Below are 16,266 nucleotides of genomic sequence, written 5' to 3' on the forward strand. Positions count from 1 at the left end.
TTTCTACAGGAATCACTGGCCATATGCCACAACAAAGAAAGGTAACGTACTGTCAACAAACTGACATTCTTAATGGCATGCAGAGATACTTCTGACATACTTATACCAAAGTATTACAAATTAAGTATACACCAAAAGGGGCGGGGTGCTTTGGGAATCCCTGGGATATAAAGATGGGATTTTCTGTTTGTTACATGATGTTTGGGGAAGAGAAGAGTGAGACAGGGATCCTGGTTATAGTCACACTAAAAATCTGTAAAGTGTTTGTTTTATTTCAGGCTTAAAACACATTATTTCCGCAGGTTAAGTCTGGACTGGAATTAGGTTTGGTTTTCACATAGCGCTTTTAGGACAGCACTCCTTTCGCCCTCCAGTCCCTGGAAAGCAGCTGCAGCAACTCGTCTTCATCATCCTCACTACTCTCCCCCTCCCGCTGCTCGGAATCCTCTGTCCTCTTCCTCAGGTCCTTCACCACATCCCGCTTCTCTCGCAGAACTTCCACCCTCCGGTAACATTCGCTATAAATACAGTAGGTCAATGTCAAAATTCCTACACTTCCTTTACTTAGTGCTCAAAAAACGGTTAGTATTTAATTAGTATGGCATTTCAAGATGGTGTTTTCCTTGGAACTGTGTTAAGTTTTGGAACAGTAAAAATCCAAAAACTGCAATTCGTACTCATTTAATATATATATATATATTTTGTCCCTATTAGTATGCATTCAACATCATACTTTTTTTTTCATATTTACTCAAGTTAAATCAAACAAAAATGCATTTCTCAGAGCAACTTCCATTTTAAATACTTGACACTATGATCTCCCATAATAATATGCCTGCAACATATGAACCACACATAAAAGTGTTTTTTTTTGGGGGGGGGGGGGGGGGGTAGTAATCAAATACTGAAGCATTACTTACAGTGTTGGATGATTAGGTTACTTAGCAACTACATAAATTCACCAGAGATAGCTAGATATTCATTTAAGTTTAAGTTTAATGTGTTCAAAAGTTTGACTGGCACTACGAAACAATATTTTCCTAACCATATATTTTTGCAATTCTAACAAATGTCTGTGTTCATCATGACATTAGCTTTATTTAGCTGAACCTGCTAGCAAAAATCAGTGTAAAGATCTAATATCAAGCACCTAATTTGAAAGACGAAACTTCTTGTTAATCCTGATGTCTCCCTTTCAGTATAGTACCTTCAAGGATTCAATTCTTTTTTTTATTTGTTAATTTTTTAAAAAAATGTAATATTTCTACTTTTTAAATTTGGCATTTCCAATCCCACCTGAATTTGGAATGTCCAATTTGCAAACTAAGTGCACGCATGCTCATATATGGTCCCTGCTGCTAGCTCAGGAGAGTGAAGGCAATCTGTGGTGCTCCTCCAACACAAGCGCCTACCAGCCAGCTGCTTCTTTTCACAGCAGAGGAGACCAATTCATACACATGCGCTGAGATAGCTAGCCACGGGCGCCCGGACAGAGACACAAAGCCAATTATGCACCACTCCTGTTTTACTGAGCTAGCAGCCCCAATTCAATTCATTTTTGGAAATGTTTGTTCACAGAACCTTTAAAATGGCATCAAAATTGAGACTGTTTTAAGGATTTTTATGTGATAGCATGCTGTGGAATTCAAACACAATCCTATACATGTGCACATGGGCAAAATGTTTGATTCTGCCCTAAAGAAAAAAATAAATAAATACATTTAAAAAAAAGTAGTCTGTGTATTACATAGTGTGTATTGTGGATTACTCACATCTGTTCATCAATTTCATCAATCTGTCGCTCTAGACGCCCTTCTTCATCATCCTCAGCAACAATGGCTTCAGACGCCTGTAGTGAAGCAAAGGAAAAAATCAATATGTCAAAGTGATGTATGTAAGGAGTAAACCATATCAAGCTGCATTATGTGCATTTATGGGACTGTAACGGGCATGCCTGGTGTTGTCCATGTTAAAGAGTTTTGGAGTTGACGTTTAAGAGATCTGGAATTATCGAGCATGCCCTAGAAAGGGTCTAACATGGGTCTTGTGAAAAGCATCCTGTCATCCTGTCATGTAGTGTGGTACAGTACTCAATTTGTTAAAAACAAAATCAAACTTATTTGAAATTACTGGCAGAAAATTGACTGGCAGACAAAAGCATGGGCTTGAATTGTTCAGCACTTATATTGACATATTCGTCATAAGGCATGTGCCATCTCAGGTGATCCCCTCCCATGCCCTCAGCACAGTCTGAAACTCTTCCATCAGGCAGCTCTTACTAAATATGTAGGACAGGCAATAACATAAGGAATCCTATGTCCCTTTGGCAGCGCATCTCAAACTCAGCTCAGTCTCAGGTCCTCCTTCCTTAAGTTTCTACTCCCATCAATTTAGCCTGAGTTGACTGACTCTTGGTCAAATTCCCACTGCAGATTTACAGGCACTGGTAGTCTCTACAGTATGAGCTGGGGATCTACTGGGCACAACACAGTGGCCCAGCAAATAGGGATTACATGACTACACTGGTGTTTTTATTTTTGGTTCCCTACCTCTTGTTTTCCAAATTGGTTTTGGTTTTTTCCAAAGTGTGGAAGTTTAGTTTGCTTACACTGTTAACCTGACGAAGCTCCTTCTGAAACTCATCCCATTCCTTATCCATCTGGTCCTTTGGTGCATCAACCTTTCGCACCTTTAGAGAAAAGAGAGAATATGTTGAATAGAATATGTTGAACTTGCAAGTTAGTGTTTTAAAAAACATTTATAGAAAGTGTTTAAAACAAATTTCAGAACAAATATTTTAAATTAAATTGAAACTTAGTTCAAAACAAACTTTTCAGTAGAATGAATGCGGTCACTACCCAAAGAAGGAGAAGGATACTTAATGCAAAGAGGATGCTACTAGGAACAGAAAGGTTATTAAGTAAAAGGTTAAACAACCTTTAAATTTAGGATAACAATTAAACTGCTGTATGCAAAAATGTATTTTATTGTAGTTCAGTGCATTACAACTACTTTATACTGTACATACTTTAATATTTGTATAATTTGATTTAATTATACTATTGAGATACTCTAGATAGGTAATAGTAATGGTATGAGATTTTGACACACTAAACAAGCATGATCTCCACAGCTATAAAGCTATATGACAAGATAAGGAGTGTTGTGTTTATTAGATAATCCTATGAATAAAAACAAGATATAACCTTGACAGATGACAAAGGTTTTTCTATGTTTTTCATGCATAAAAATAGCCAACTTATGCTGAATAGTCTAAAAACTTATCATGAAAACACACAACTTACCTTTGCGTCTGTGACTGGATCATCAAAAAAACCCTCCGGTAAAGCTTCTGCCGTGTTTTCTTTCCTGCAGAAAAGTGAAGAAGACTTTCCACAACATGCTTTCACATGCAGCACGATAGCCAGAAAGCTATCTAGCAACAACCCTTCAATCTATTGAGCTTAAATGTGTAGGAAACCTAGCTGGGTTATTGACAATTAGGTTACAAAGGTTAGCTAGTGACATGATTTAATTTATCATTTTAGATAACAACTGAACACTGATTCCATGCTGTATTGAGATCATATTAGTCTGGCCATCGATTAATATTCACCATTGAATCACTCAAATTTTGTTGGCTGTACCAGCATTGCTCACAGTCAACAACACAACATCGACAAGTGTTCATTAATCCAGAAATATACACTTACTTTTTTCAAATATATAAAGAAAAATAAAACTTTCTTTTGAGGTAAGGTGTATCATTTCTAACATTATCAAGAAAAATGATAAACATTTTTATAGAATAATAAGCATGCAAAGAAATGACATATTTATAATTCATATGAATTTGGGGGTCTGAGGCTAATCATCTTGGATTCAAAAATATATACATTTCTATTCGAATTGGATCTCTGGCCAACTACTTAATGAGGCAAATCCAACAACTGAGTGGGATCATTTCGACTAAATGAACAACACCTAGAATCCCAGAGGACAAATGCATCTTCCTTTTTCAAAAGGCTACAAGCCTCCTGTTCTGTTCCCCCAAGCTACTGAGGAAATACTTAAACAACTGATTTGGTTAAATACAAACACTGAAATTAATGGCAGACCTCTTCATTGGAAAACATTTATTGACAAACATACTGCAAAAATTACATAGTTGCCATGGATGGATTTTTATTTTAGACTATTAAACTTTCTGTCATACATATGCTCAATCCCTTTTCTGCTGTAACGTCCTCATGGGAAAAAGATTCTAGAAAGTAAAGCGGTCTTCAGACTATCCACACAGGGCCTCACCTCGCCACAGGCTTCTCTGTCTCATCTGCCTTCAGAACAGACCCAGAGTGAGAAACGGCACGTCCAGAGGGGAAGCCGCTGTCAAAGAAATCTGTGCAACAGCATTGGAGAGAAGCATTATTCAGTTTACTTAAAGCGATAGTACAACTTCTTAGCCATAGTTTTAATGAGTAAGATCAATACCAATTGCATCCCTGTTTGTGCAGAAGAAAAATATTCATATCTCCAGGCTGCATGCTAACTGTGCTACCGATATTAATGGCTGCAGACGGAAGTGTGTTAGCTTTGCTAATTAGTGACGGAAATTCCAGCTCCAAAAGCAAAGTTATTTACACTTGTATCTTGCGTAATTATAACGAGTAAAAATAAAAACAATGGTAAAAAAAAATGTATCTTAGTTGTTTTAGAGGCAGCTTTAGAACTATAATTGTAAATTTAAATAAAAGAAAATAACCATGTATCCATCCACTGGATGCAGTGATTAGTAGCTGTGCAGTGCAAGTCAGACGCACATGCCTAGGAACCCCCAACTCACACTTGTAGTTTCATCATTAACTTAGAACAGCTAATATTGCTTCTACCTGCAGCTATTCGTGAACAATACTTTTGTACTGTAAACACACAGGGATGAAAATGGTATCGATCTTACCAATCCTACTATGGTTAGTTTGTGAATTTCCTAAAAAGTTGGACCATCCCAACCCCTTCACGCAGATGCCAAATCTGGCCAATCCTCGCCCATTTAGGTAGTGTTCCATTTAAGGCTTTATAACTCCAGATGTTAGCATCACAGAGGCTTGTAAATTTTTACTAAGAATACTAACTTAGATTAGTTTCTATTCATAATCTAGGTAGAAGTGCCACAAATGCAATTATCTTGGCAAAAATGAAGTTGTTCTCCTTAAGTGTGTAATTAACTACTGGGAGTCACATAAGTAAAACTATACATGTCCTGGATCATACACTCCTTGAACACAAATGTGTGTCTGAGGGTGATATGCAGAACTACTATGAAGCAAAATTTAGTGTGCATCACTTTCAAGTGGGAATCTTTTAATCAGTATAGGGGTCTAAGATAACTTGGGGCCCAAAAACCTAGGCAAAACATTTTAAAATTAATTAATAAAACGCTTTTTATTAATTATAAAGAATATATATTTACCCCTTATTAAAATCTTATTTTTTTTTAAAGTTTGAACCTACATTTGAGCATTCGAATATTAGTTTTGGATCCCACGTTTTGTAATTAACATGAATATACAGGCTTTAATTCCATACGGTGAATCATGTTCATGCACGCAAAGTTCATTTCCTGTGCTAACGTTATTTCCTCTGTCAAAAAAAATGTTCTGCCCTGGACCAAGAGCAAGTGGATCGTCTGGTTTTCCTTGCCAATAACCTCCGGTGATACTTCCAGCTCTATGGACACCTACCGTTACTGGTCAGCTAGCCTCGCGAGCCATCCTCTTTTTTCACTTCGTTCAACAGATCTGGTCAGCTAACAATTTGGGCTAAATAATGTTCCCATGGCAGGCTGTTTCCTTTCTGTTCTGAAGATTTTGATAAAATTGGATGATGAAAGAAGTTAAACAAACTGAACAGAGTAGCCTAAGTAATTTATGTTGTTTTAGGCTACAAGTATTAGCCGTTTGAATAGTTTTGTGTTAACAAACAAACAGGGATTTCCTATAAACAATCATTCCCCTATTATTGTGATTAATAAATGCCGAGTCGTGGCAAATTACATCCACGAGAAAGTGCTTTAATCATTTGCGCATTAGGTGCATTCATGTTGAAATTTTATAAATCACTACTTTGACGTGATTTTCTACGTACACGCCACACTGTTGATCTAAAATACATTTTATAAATGTGGCCCCAGATGTAGTAACCTAGTATGAAAGTTCACCGATGTCCTCTATTCTACTGCCCGCTTGTGGAAAATAACGCGCCGGCCTAATGCGCGTGCATATTGCGCCCGACAATAAGCAGCTTATTTTTGTGAATTATATGCAAATGATATTCAAATATATTAGAACTCTAACTAATTACAAAAGCTAATATTCAAACTCAATTTCATGGCACTTTTGACAGCATTACCCCTTATAATGGATTAAGATGAAACACTGATATTAAAAATAATTTAAAAGACATTGAGACATACTGTGGTACACATACCAAAGTATGTAATCATTCACCCTTGTACGTTTTTCTATACTCTACATTCTGTAATCTTTTGTTGCATGGGGATGGGACAACATTTTACAAATGTTACTATTTATGATAACTCCAAGGGAAATTTTTTACGTCCATCAAGAATATACCAGCACACAGTAAATATGAGAATGTGTATTCCCATGCCCTAAGTGACAAATACAGCCAATAGAGTTGCTAATACCCCACATTATGTACCATAAGTTTACAATATATAATATTCCACCATCAGAAAAATGTTGGTGATGTTCTAGCTTCACGATAAACCAGTGGATCAAACAAAACGCATGACTGAGCCACCTATGAACACTGACTCTACAGCATTTGAAATGCCTGTATTAGAAAATAGTACAAGCCTCTTGAATGACACTCAATTTCATTGCGAGTGGTATGAACTCAAAGCAGGCCACTATAGGCCACTACACTAACGCATGATACGCTAACAATACCCCTTTCTAACAACTATTACCAAGCCTCCAAAACAAATATGCTGAGTACAATTAGGAAAGGCTAACAGTTGTCTACTACGATCAATGCGCATATACCAATATCAAAAATGACAACTTAAATTACTGAAACGTTACAAGCACTAATTCGTATATCTTCACCATGTTAGTACAGAATGTATCCTTGCTAGAGTTCATGCTTCCTCCTCCTCTTCTGACCCACTCTCCAAATCCACGTCAGAATGGCAAAAATTTGCTTTAGCCATGCTGATGAGTTGGCAAAATGAGTAAAATTTTCCAAAAACCAAAGTAGTAAATTGTACTACTATGTTGTAGTCAAGTATTGGCATCAGAATGCAGAGAGTATAATTACACAAGAATTCCTCTACCTCCGCTGAGCCAGGTACATGTGCATGCAACACAAATGTAGAATTTTATATTATACACAGTACTAGTATAAATATATCAAGTATGCATGGAGACACACAACTGCATTGCTGAGAAGTTGCCTGCTCTTAACTTGAGTGAGCTTCAATAACTTGTAAATAAATTATGCTATTTTCTTATTTGGTTTCACCTGCTGGCAGTTCAGAGACTGTTGAAGAGGGCAACTCTGTACGCTTTTCGACTGCAGAGCTCCTAGCCGCCTTGTTAATTTTGCTTGTCTCATCTCCATCTGGGTCCATATCATCATCTTCATTGTTTTCATCATCATCATAGTGTCCAAGCAGAACGAGCCCAGATCGAGAGGAGCTAGCCGTCTTTGGCACATCAGCAGGAACCCTGCAACACACGGTGAATTAAGGTATAAGACCATTTCTCTACCCACTAGCAATCCCTAGCCAAGGTGACAGATAATTGTGTAAATAAAAAATGTAGGAAAAATACGTTTTACTCATTACTCATTTTTTTATACCTTCTCATTTCTGTTACAGTACAAATTTATAGGTCATCTTTTTGTGTTTTTCCTTATGCAGATTTGAAGAATTGAATGTATTTTGATGTTTTTTCCTCCTCCAGGGATTTAAACTTAAAATTATTCTTGTTTGAATATTTTTTAATTTTTTATCATATGTCAAAAAATATTTGCTAATTTTGTACAAATTTCCAAAGATAATAACACAGTTTCTTTTTCCTCCAGTCAATGAGGCTTCCTCACTTTTCTATTGCACCTATGCTAAAAACCAGCCAGCTGCAATTACATCTTCACACCCAGATAATCAACATAGAGCAAAATGTATATTTATATAAAATGTATATAATCTACATACATACATAACCTTATGTAGAACAATATTTTTTATACACTTGACTTATTTTATGTGGACTTCTATAAAGTTCTGGCTTGTTCACTTAGGACTTCAACATGAGTTACTCACCCCAGAGAGCGAGAATCCACGTCTGTGTCTGCTGTAAAAAAAGAAAGGCAACCTAAGTGTTCAGGGGTCATTCCATGTGGTTACTATAGCATACTGCATACAGTATATTTCATATAGCTCCTGTAACACACAGTACACATTATATTCCATGTGGTTACCATGACATACAGGATACAGCATATTAACTGTGGTTAATATGGCCTACAGCATGTGTCACACTCAAGGCCTACATTTCAATCAATCAGCCAATCAATTAATTAATTACTCAATTAATTAATTAATCAATCAATCAATTAATTAAATAAATAAATAAATAAATCTGACCCTGAAACAGTGCAGACATTTAGTCTGTGATAATACTGATTTGCAACACAGAGTGTACTGTATTTTGTTCTAGCCCCAAATCTTTTTGACAGTTTATTCACTGTACTTATTTATTCCACTGGTCCGCAAAAACAATCCATCTAATCCAATTTGATTAGAAATTGTTTTAATGAATTTGTGAGTTACAGTGAGCTCCATAATATTTTGGACAAATTTGATTTGGCTATGTACTCCACAATTTTAGATTTGTAATCCAACAATTTACATGTGGTAAAGTTCACATTCTCAGTTTTTATTAAATGTTATTTTTATACAGTACATTTTGGTTTCACCATGTAGAACTTGCACTACTTTTTATACATATCCACCCCCCACCCGCCCATTCAGGCCACCACATGTCTGGGACAAATGGTGTCACAGGTGTTTCTGATTAGTCAGGTGTGTTCAATTGCTTCCTTAGTGCAGGTATAAGAGAACTTTCAGTATCTAGCTTTGATAGCCTTTGGGTCTATTATTGGCATTTGTCAACATGAGTACCATGAGGAGTTGTGCCAGTGAGTCAAAGTCAAAGAAATCATTATGAGTAATAAGAGGAGAAAAAAACCAGTCCAAAACATAGGCCAAACCTTAGGCTTACCAGAATCAATTGTTCGGAACATCTTTAAGAAGAAAGAGATTTAATTCCCACCATAATGAATAAAAACTTTCAAACATCTGTCCGACAGATCAGAAACACTCTTCGGGAAGCTGGTGTGGATGAGTCAGTGACTACTGTCTGGAGAAGACTTCACAAACATAATTACAGAAGCTATGCTGTATGATGCAAAACAGGATGGTGAAGTTACAGTTTGCTAAGAAATACGTAAAGGACCCTGCAGAGTTCTGGAAAAAAAAGTCTTGTGGTCAGATGAGACCAAGATTCACTTGTATCAGAGTGATGGAAATTGTGAAGGCTAAAAGAAAACTGCCCAAGATCCAAAGCATCCCCCCTCCCCTATCAATGATGCATGGTGGTGGGGGTGTTATGGTATGAGCCTGCATGGCTGCCACAGGTACTGTCTCCCTTGTCTTCATTGATGATGTAACTGCTGATAGCAGCTGCAGAATGAATTCTGAAGCGTACAGAAGCATCAGCTCAAGTTAAACCAAATACCTCCAAACTCACTGGACGGTCCAATATCCTATAGCAAAGCAATGATCCGAAACATACTGCTAAAGCAAGAAAGGAGTTTTTCTAAGCCAATAACTTAACATTTCTTGACTGCCCAAGTCTTTCACTTAATCTGAATCCAATTGAACATGTATTTCATATGCTGAAAAGAAAACTTACGGCAACTAGCCCCCAATACAAGCAGGAGCTGAAGATGGCTGCAGTGTAGGCCATGCAGAGCATCACCAGAAAAGATACTCAACAATACTTCAAGCAGTCATTACACTTAAAGAATATGCGACTAAGTACTAATCATACTTTCATTTACATAACATTAATATGTCCCATTGGTGGTCTGAAAGGGGGGGACTGTATAAAATGTGCTGTAATTTCTACATGTTGAAATAAAAGTGTATAAAAATGTCCTCAAATATAGCTGAGTTGAGCTGTAAAAGCTGAGAATGTGCATTTTATCCACGTTTTCAGCAAGTTTATCGGCCTTTTCCCAATCTTTCTTGGTCCAGTGTTCATTGTGCTTGAACCACTGGTGTCTTTTCTTCTTGTTAACAGCACATAGCAATGACTTTTTTTGCAGACACACACATCCTTTTAGACCAGCAGATCGTAGCTGCTGTTTCACTGTGATCAGGGAAACTGGTTTTTCACTAGTTGCATTGAGTTGCTTCTGTAGTTGTGGTGCAGTTTTACAACAGTTTATATTGATAGACAACATAAGAAATGTGTCTTCTGCCTCCGATGTTATCCTTCTTCTTCCCTTCAGCTGGACCCTTCTGAGTGTGTACTGAACACTGCACCTGGAAATCTCTTTCTTTGTAATTTCTAATTGGAGACAACCTTCTTGCCACAATACGTTTACTTATCTCCACACATCTAAGCCTAACTCCTTCTTTGCCATATTTGTGGCAACCTTATTGGCTACTCCACTAACAATACAGGCAAAAGGTATTCGGCTACCTGAGGTTTAAAAAAAAAAAAAAAAAAAGTTTTAAACTTACCGTAGATAAGATTTCATTCAGTTTAATTACCCCCCCACCTCCCTCCCACCACTCTGCAAAATCTTTGTATAGACTTCCATTACTTTCATTGTAATTAAAGCCAAAGGACGCTTTTGAGGAAAATTGTGTCTAAGATTATTTTTTAGTTAAAATGTATCCTTGTGTTATTGCAGGCAGAAATAGAAAAAATTCTTCTCTACCAACAGTTTTTTTTTAAACCACAGGTGGCCTAATACTTTTTGCCTGTATATACACGTATAGATACACACATATTGATGCAGCATGCCGTTTGCAGTCCTGTTACCTTTTAATTTTTTTAGTTGTGCTTTTTCAGAATCAGACGTCTTCCTTTTCAGCAGTGGTCCCGTGGAAGTCTGTTGGAGTGGTTGGGTTTGTTTACCTCCTTTCAGTTCAGAGGTTTTCTGGAAGAAATGGAATGAAAAATCAAAAATGCTTACTTCAAAGATTATTATAGTGTTAAGTGGACCTTGCACATCCTTTTAAGATTTGAGGGCACTGGCCGTTTAATTGACCATATTAGCTTGCAGAAGGATGCTGTGTATATTGAATCCTTGTACACCAAAAACTGTATGTTCATCCTGAGCTGTTTGAATTCCAAGCTCTACCCAAATTGTATGTTCACATCTGATAAAACAGGTTTTCTACTGAGTTTATGTAAAAAAAGATTATTGATTTTATTGCAAATGTAAATTCACCTTTGAACATTGATTTCACAGATTTACCAGGACAAATAATTGAGTAAATGTGATGAATTTTGGTATGTGATGTTTTTAAAGGTCATGGTGTGATATCAGTCTCTGCAGAGTCTCTCTTCACAAGTATGCCTTGCCAGCCAATAAACTCGACTACAACCCTGAAACAATCAGTTATATTTTCATTCCTCCTGAATATCAGAATCCATGAACATTCTGAAATGTAGGCATTCCTAAACAGTAATGATAACATCAAAGATGCACTTGGAGCACATTATAGTTTTTGGTGTTCAAAAAAGATTCTTAAGTGACTTATCATCCTTTTCCTTAAAAAGTGAGGTGCTAATTGCAATTACTAGTTACCATTATAATTAGCGTAGTGATTAAATAACATTGCATGGGAAAGCATGTGGTCATTATTCATCTGCTACTTGGGTACTGCCTCCTGCAAGCAACTGGTTGGTCTATTGTTTCTGGAATAAGTAATGCACAGAATAATGAAGAACGTGTACACACGAGTCACAATAATATATCACAATTTATTCTAACATTTTTAACTGTGCTCCTATAACCATCCAACTACTGATACCTTTTTTCAGTAGGGTGGACGGCCAAGTCCAGACAAGAACATGTGACATATCCAAATTTAAAGCACAAATTAGATGTTCTTGTCTGCAAAGTGACAAAGGTAATCGCTATTATTCCTGTTAGTGATGCAACACTGGACATCAATCCAGCTGGAGTACTGACCTGTTTGTGCTGCTTTCCGAGGACATGAGCCTGCCATAATATTTCAGATTTCACTGGTACACTGCACAGCACACAACTTAGGTGTCCAAGACTGTTATATGTGGAAAAATTCAGTTCAGGCAAATGCACATAAAAAGTAATCCACATGGAAAAACTCACTAATTCAATCATTTTCACCTGAGAACTAAGGTACTAACTAGCTACTTCAATTACTGTAATTTAGCCTACTCCTAGTCGTATCTAAGGGTGTGCCATATCAATAGCTATATGCACCTCAGAAACTTGCTTGTGTCAGAGTACACTGGAATTCAGCAAAATCACAGAAAATTATGAGCAAACCCCTCGAGGGGAGTCATGATGGAAGCTTTTATCATTTCTGCTAGACTATACATTTACGCAACACATTACGATGAAAAGACAAATGACGGTGTATTCACGGGACCAGGCGACTCATTTATAGAACAAAATTCGCGTGTATGTTCTTAAATTGTGTATGTCTTGTCTACGATTTATTTAATACGCGTCCTAACAAAGAATAAAGTTTCGTAAACAGCACATATGCATCTTTAACTAAAAATCCACAAATATCCTAAAACATAAGCGAAAACGACCTGTTTGACTCGGCTTCCAGAACAGATTTTATAGGTATAAGTAGCTCCATTTTTAACCGTTGCACGCCTGTAAATTAATTTCATATTTATATATCACACTGACATGTTACGTTATTTTGCAGGTCTCGTTGGTTTCAAACAAGTGCCTAATTCGATCGTGCCGTGCATTCAGTTTGCCTCTCTTGCGTTGGGATTCCAAGATATTTTTATGTATAGGCTCCAGGTTGCTGTTACTTAGCGCTGTCCTATGAGTACGCAATTCATATACTTTAATCTTCTGATACCACAAACACAAGGAACTCACGTTTTGCCAATACAGATACACAATTGCTGTGCTGAACTACCCCTTGATATCGGAAACACGTTTCTCTAGCAAGGAACTAGATACACATTTTGCGCACAAGCGTTTTATAAATGAGGCCCCATATTTGACTGGGTTAGACACCTAGCTGATTGACAACTTAAATACAGTCTATAATAAATCAGAATACAGTATAACTATCGATACCTCGCTAGCCATAAAAAACAACACACTACTTTGGGCTTCATCTTGGGGAGTACAGAATAGTCTCCGAATAAAACAAGGATATTTTGCAAATGGGGACTCGATGCGTTTCTTCTGGTCAGTTGTTTCTCCTTGTTTCGCTCTCATTAACCGTCGTAATTCCTCTTGACTGACCACTTTCTTTCCCTTTGCTTTACCAGTCTTGGAGGTAGCCATCGTGACGGATATACACAACACAAAAGTCGTAGTAGTACTACCGGGTTAGTTCTGGTGAATGCCAGAATCACAGATATATACGGAACACTAGGAACACCCAGTCATGTCATTACTAATGCCACCTTGTGGATAAATCAGGCATAAACCCGGCAGTGTCCGTTGATACTAATAGAAAACCGTTTTTATTAACAAAATTATTTTAGGTACATATTCAGTATTACTTCGACTGAAATTTGATAATAACGGTATCTATACTGCTGCGTGGGAAATATTTATAAAGTGTGACACCTAGGGAACCTTCACCAGGAGGACCTGCACTAGAGGTGTTGTTGAAAGGAGATACGCCACTCAATGAATATCTGGTTCCACCTCCTGGGGGCGACCATGAGCACTAAAACTGGGTTAAACAGAGGAGATTGAATGAGGGTCGATGGAAGTTTTCCATAAAACCAACTTTGTAGTAAGAGATCTTTTTGTTGGTGTTGAATAAAATATGCAGACGCTCCTATGCAGTGCATTTTTTATGCACTGACATTCATGAAATCTTTAATAATTTATGTAAAAATACACTTTTATAAAAATATCTGCAAATTAGATCATGAATATTCATGACATTTTTTTTCAACATAAAACCCAAAAAGCAAGCCAGAGGCCGCCATAGCCGGAGGCGAAGTACCGATTGTTGGACACCACAGGTAACACTCTACATTTTAGTCAGCATCAGTTTTCAGACATCAACAGCATCATTCCTTAGACAAAAAGGTGTCAGGCCTTGAGAAAAAATATTTTCTAAGATGCCTAAGTGGCCACAGATAAGATGGCCTCTGGCAAAAAGTCAAACAAACGGGTGTGCAAGATGCTCACTGACAACTATTTAACCGTATAACTGTTTTTATTGAAAAATTGTGAAACAAATACAAAATAAACAACCATTGTTCATCCCTATACATAAATTTACATACGTTCAAATGCTCACATACTGTAGAAAAGCTAATGTTGCTTTAGACTCCAAATAAGCAGCTAGAATGCTAGTGACAGGTTCAGCTAGCTTTATCTAGGCAGACTGACACAAATACAAAACATAAAGCCATTGTTCATCTATGGCTTTATGTTTTTGAAACATTTATATAAACATATGTCCAAGTACAGAAGTAAAGCTAATGTTAATTAAAACCGTAGCTAACATGATTCACTCACTAGTGAATGTGCTAGCTCAGATGAACACTAGCCTACAGCTAGGATGCTAAACTCTTGATACAATTTGAATATACATTTTTTATGACATTGCAACATGATATTGCTCCTTTGCTATTAGGCTACTAGCTAGCTAGTAGGCTAGCACAGAACAGTAAGGGAATATTGCCTGAGAAGCCAGTAAGCCTGTGATTAATATTCAGGAATCGGCAAACCAATCAACATTGCCTAGCCTCAATGTTAGTGGAAATGTTTTGAATGCAAGATTATAATACAACTATCAATTGCGTGTCCGTTTATAATTATGCATTCATTATAAGCCTTACGTTGTGTAACAATGACAGTAGGAATCTGCAGGACCGTGATGTTGCTTTGATGTGCTCCTTGAGGTCCAGCTGGTCATCCAGGACCACCCTCAGACTTTTTGCAGAGTGAGAGGCAGTCACGGTGGTGCTATCAACAGTGATCGAGAGCTCTCGTAGTAGTGAGGTCTTGTTGGGGATTAACAACAGCTCAGTCTTGTTGAGGTTGAGCTCCAGGTGATGCCTAGCCATCCAAGTCCAGATATCAGCGAGGCAGGTAGATATTCTCTCACTGACCTGTAAGGCAGAGGGAGGGAAAATCGAAAATAATAGTTGTGTGTCATCTGCATAACAGTGATAAGAAAAGCCATGTGAATTAATGACAGAACCAAGAGATTTAGTGTATACAGACAACACCAGATACCCCAGTACAGATCCCTGTGGGACTCCTGTAACAAGGGGGTGAGGTGCAGACCCCATCTAGGTGACCTGGTAGGGCCTATCTGCAAGATAGGCAGCAAACCAAGAGAGGGCAGTCCCAGAAAAGCCCATCTCAGCCAAAGTGGAGAGGAGTAGTTTGTGGTTGACCGTGCAAAATGCTGCAGACAGGTCAAGGAGGTTCAGAACAGAGGAGAGGGATGTGGCTCTTGCAGTGGCAAGTGCCTGCATCACAGCCAGGAAGGCAGTCTCTGTTGAGTGCCCGGATCAAAAACCGGTCTGGTGAGGGTCAAGCAGGTTGTTCTGATGGAGGAAAGAGGATAGTTGTTTAAGCACTGCTCATTCAAGGGTTTTGGACAGAAAAGGCAAAAGTGATACAGGTCAATAGTTCTTGACATCAGAGGGGTCTGAAGTAGGTTTCTTAAAGTCGGACTGAAATTGCTTTGCTTATATTTTGTACTACCCTTGGTGGTAGAATAGGCAGTGTCAGCTGTATTATCAAATCATTTACAATTTATAATTTTTTGTTTTGAATTATAGAAATTGGTGTTTTAAAAATCACTGCACCACCTACTGTGCTTTTTTTCCCACATTTTTTAAATTGCCACTTCTTGACGTCAGGAAGTGGTCTCATTTGCATGCAGCCTATCACAGCGTGTATTTGCTTATGATTGACATTGAGGGCTAGGCTGCATTTGCC

At 37.6% G+C, this 16,266-nt stretch overlaps 1 protein-coding gene across 1 annotated transcript; it reads right to left on the minus strand.

The window, feature by feature from the left end:
- Positions 1 to 228: 228 nt before the first annotated feature.
- Positions 229 to 13,691, minus strand: znf830 (zinc finger protein 830). The gene is made up of 10 exons (XM_064337338.1): positions 13,498 to 13,691; positions 12,301 to 12,396; positions 11,142 to 11,259; positions 8,348 to 8,378; positions 7,546 to 7,751; positions 4,309 to 4,399; positions 3,306 to 3,369; positions 2,609 to 2,689; positions 1,773 to 1,849; positions 229 to 518 (listed from the first exon to the last, which is right to left on the minus strand). Exons 1-10 carry the CDS (start codon positions 13,630 to 13,632, stop codon positions 347 to 349), a joined length of 1,071 nt encoding a protein of 356 aa, XP_064193408.1. The 5' UTR covers positions 13,633 to 13,691; the 3' UTR covers positions 229 to 346.
- Positions 13,692 to 16,266: the final 2,575 nt, after the last annotated feature.

Source organism: Anguilla rostrata, chromosome 1, assembly GCF_018555375.3.
Source record: "Anguilla rostrata isolate EN2019 chromosome 1, ASM1855537v3, whole genome shotgun sequence".
Lineage (NCBI taxonomy): Eukaryota > Metazoa > Chordata > Actinopteri > Anguilliformes > Anguillidae > Anguilla > Anguilla rostrata.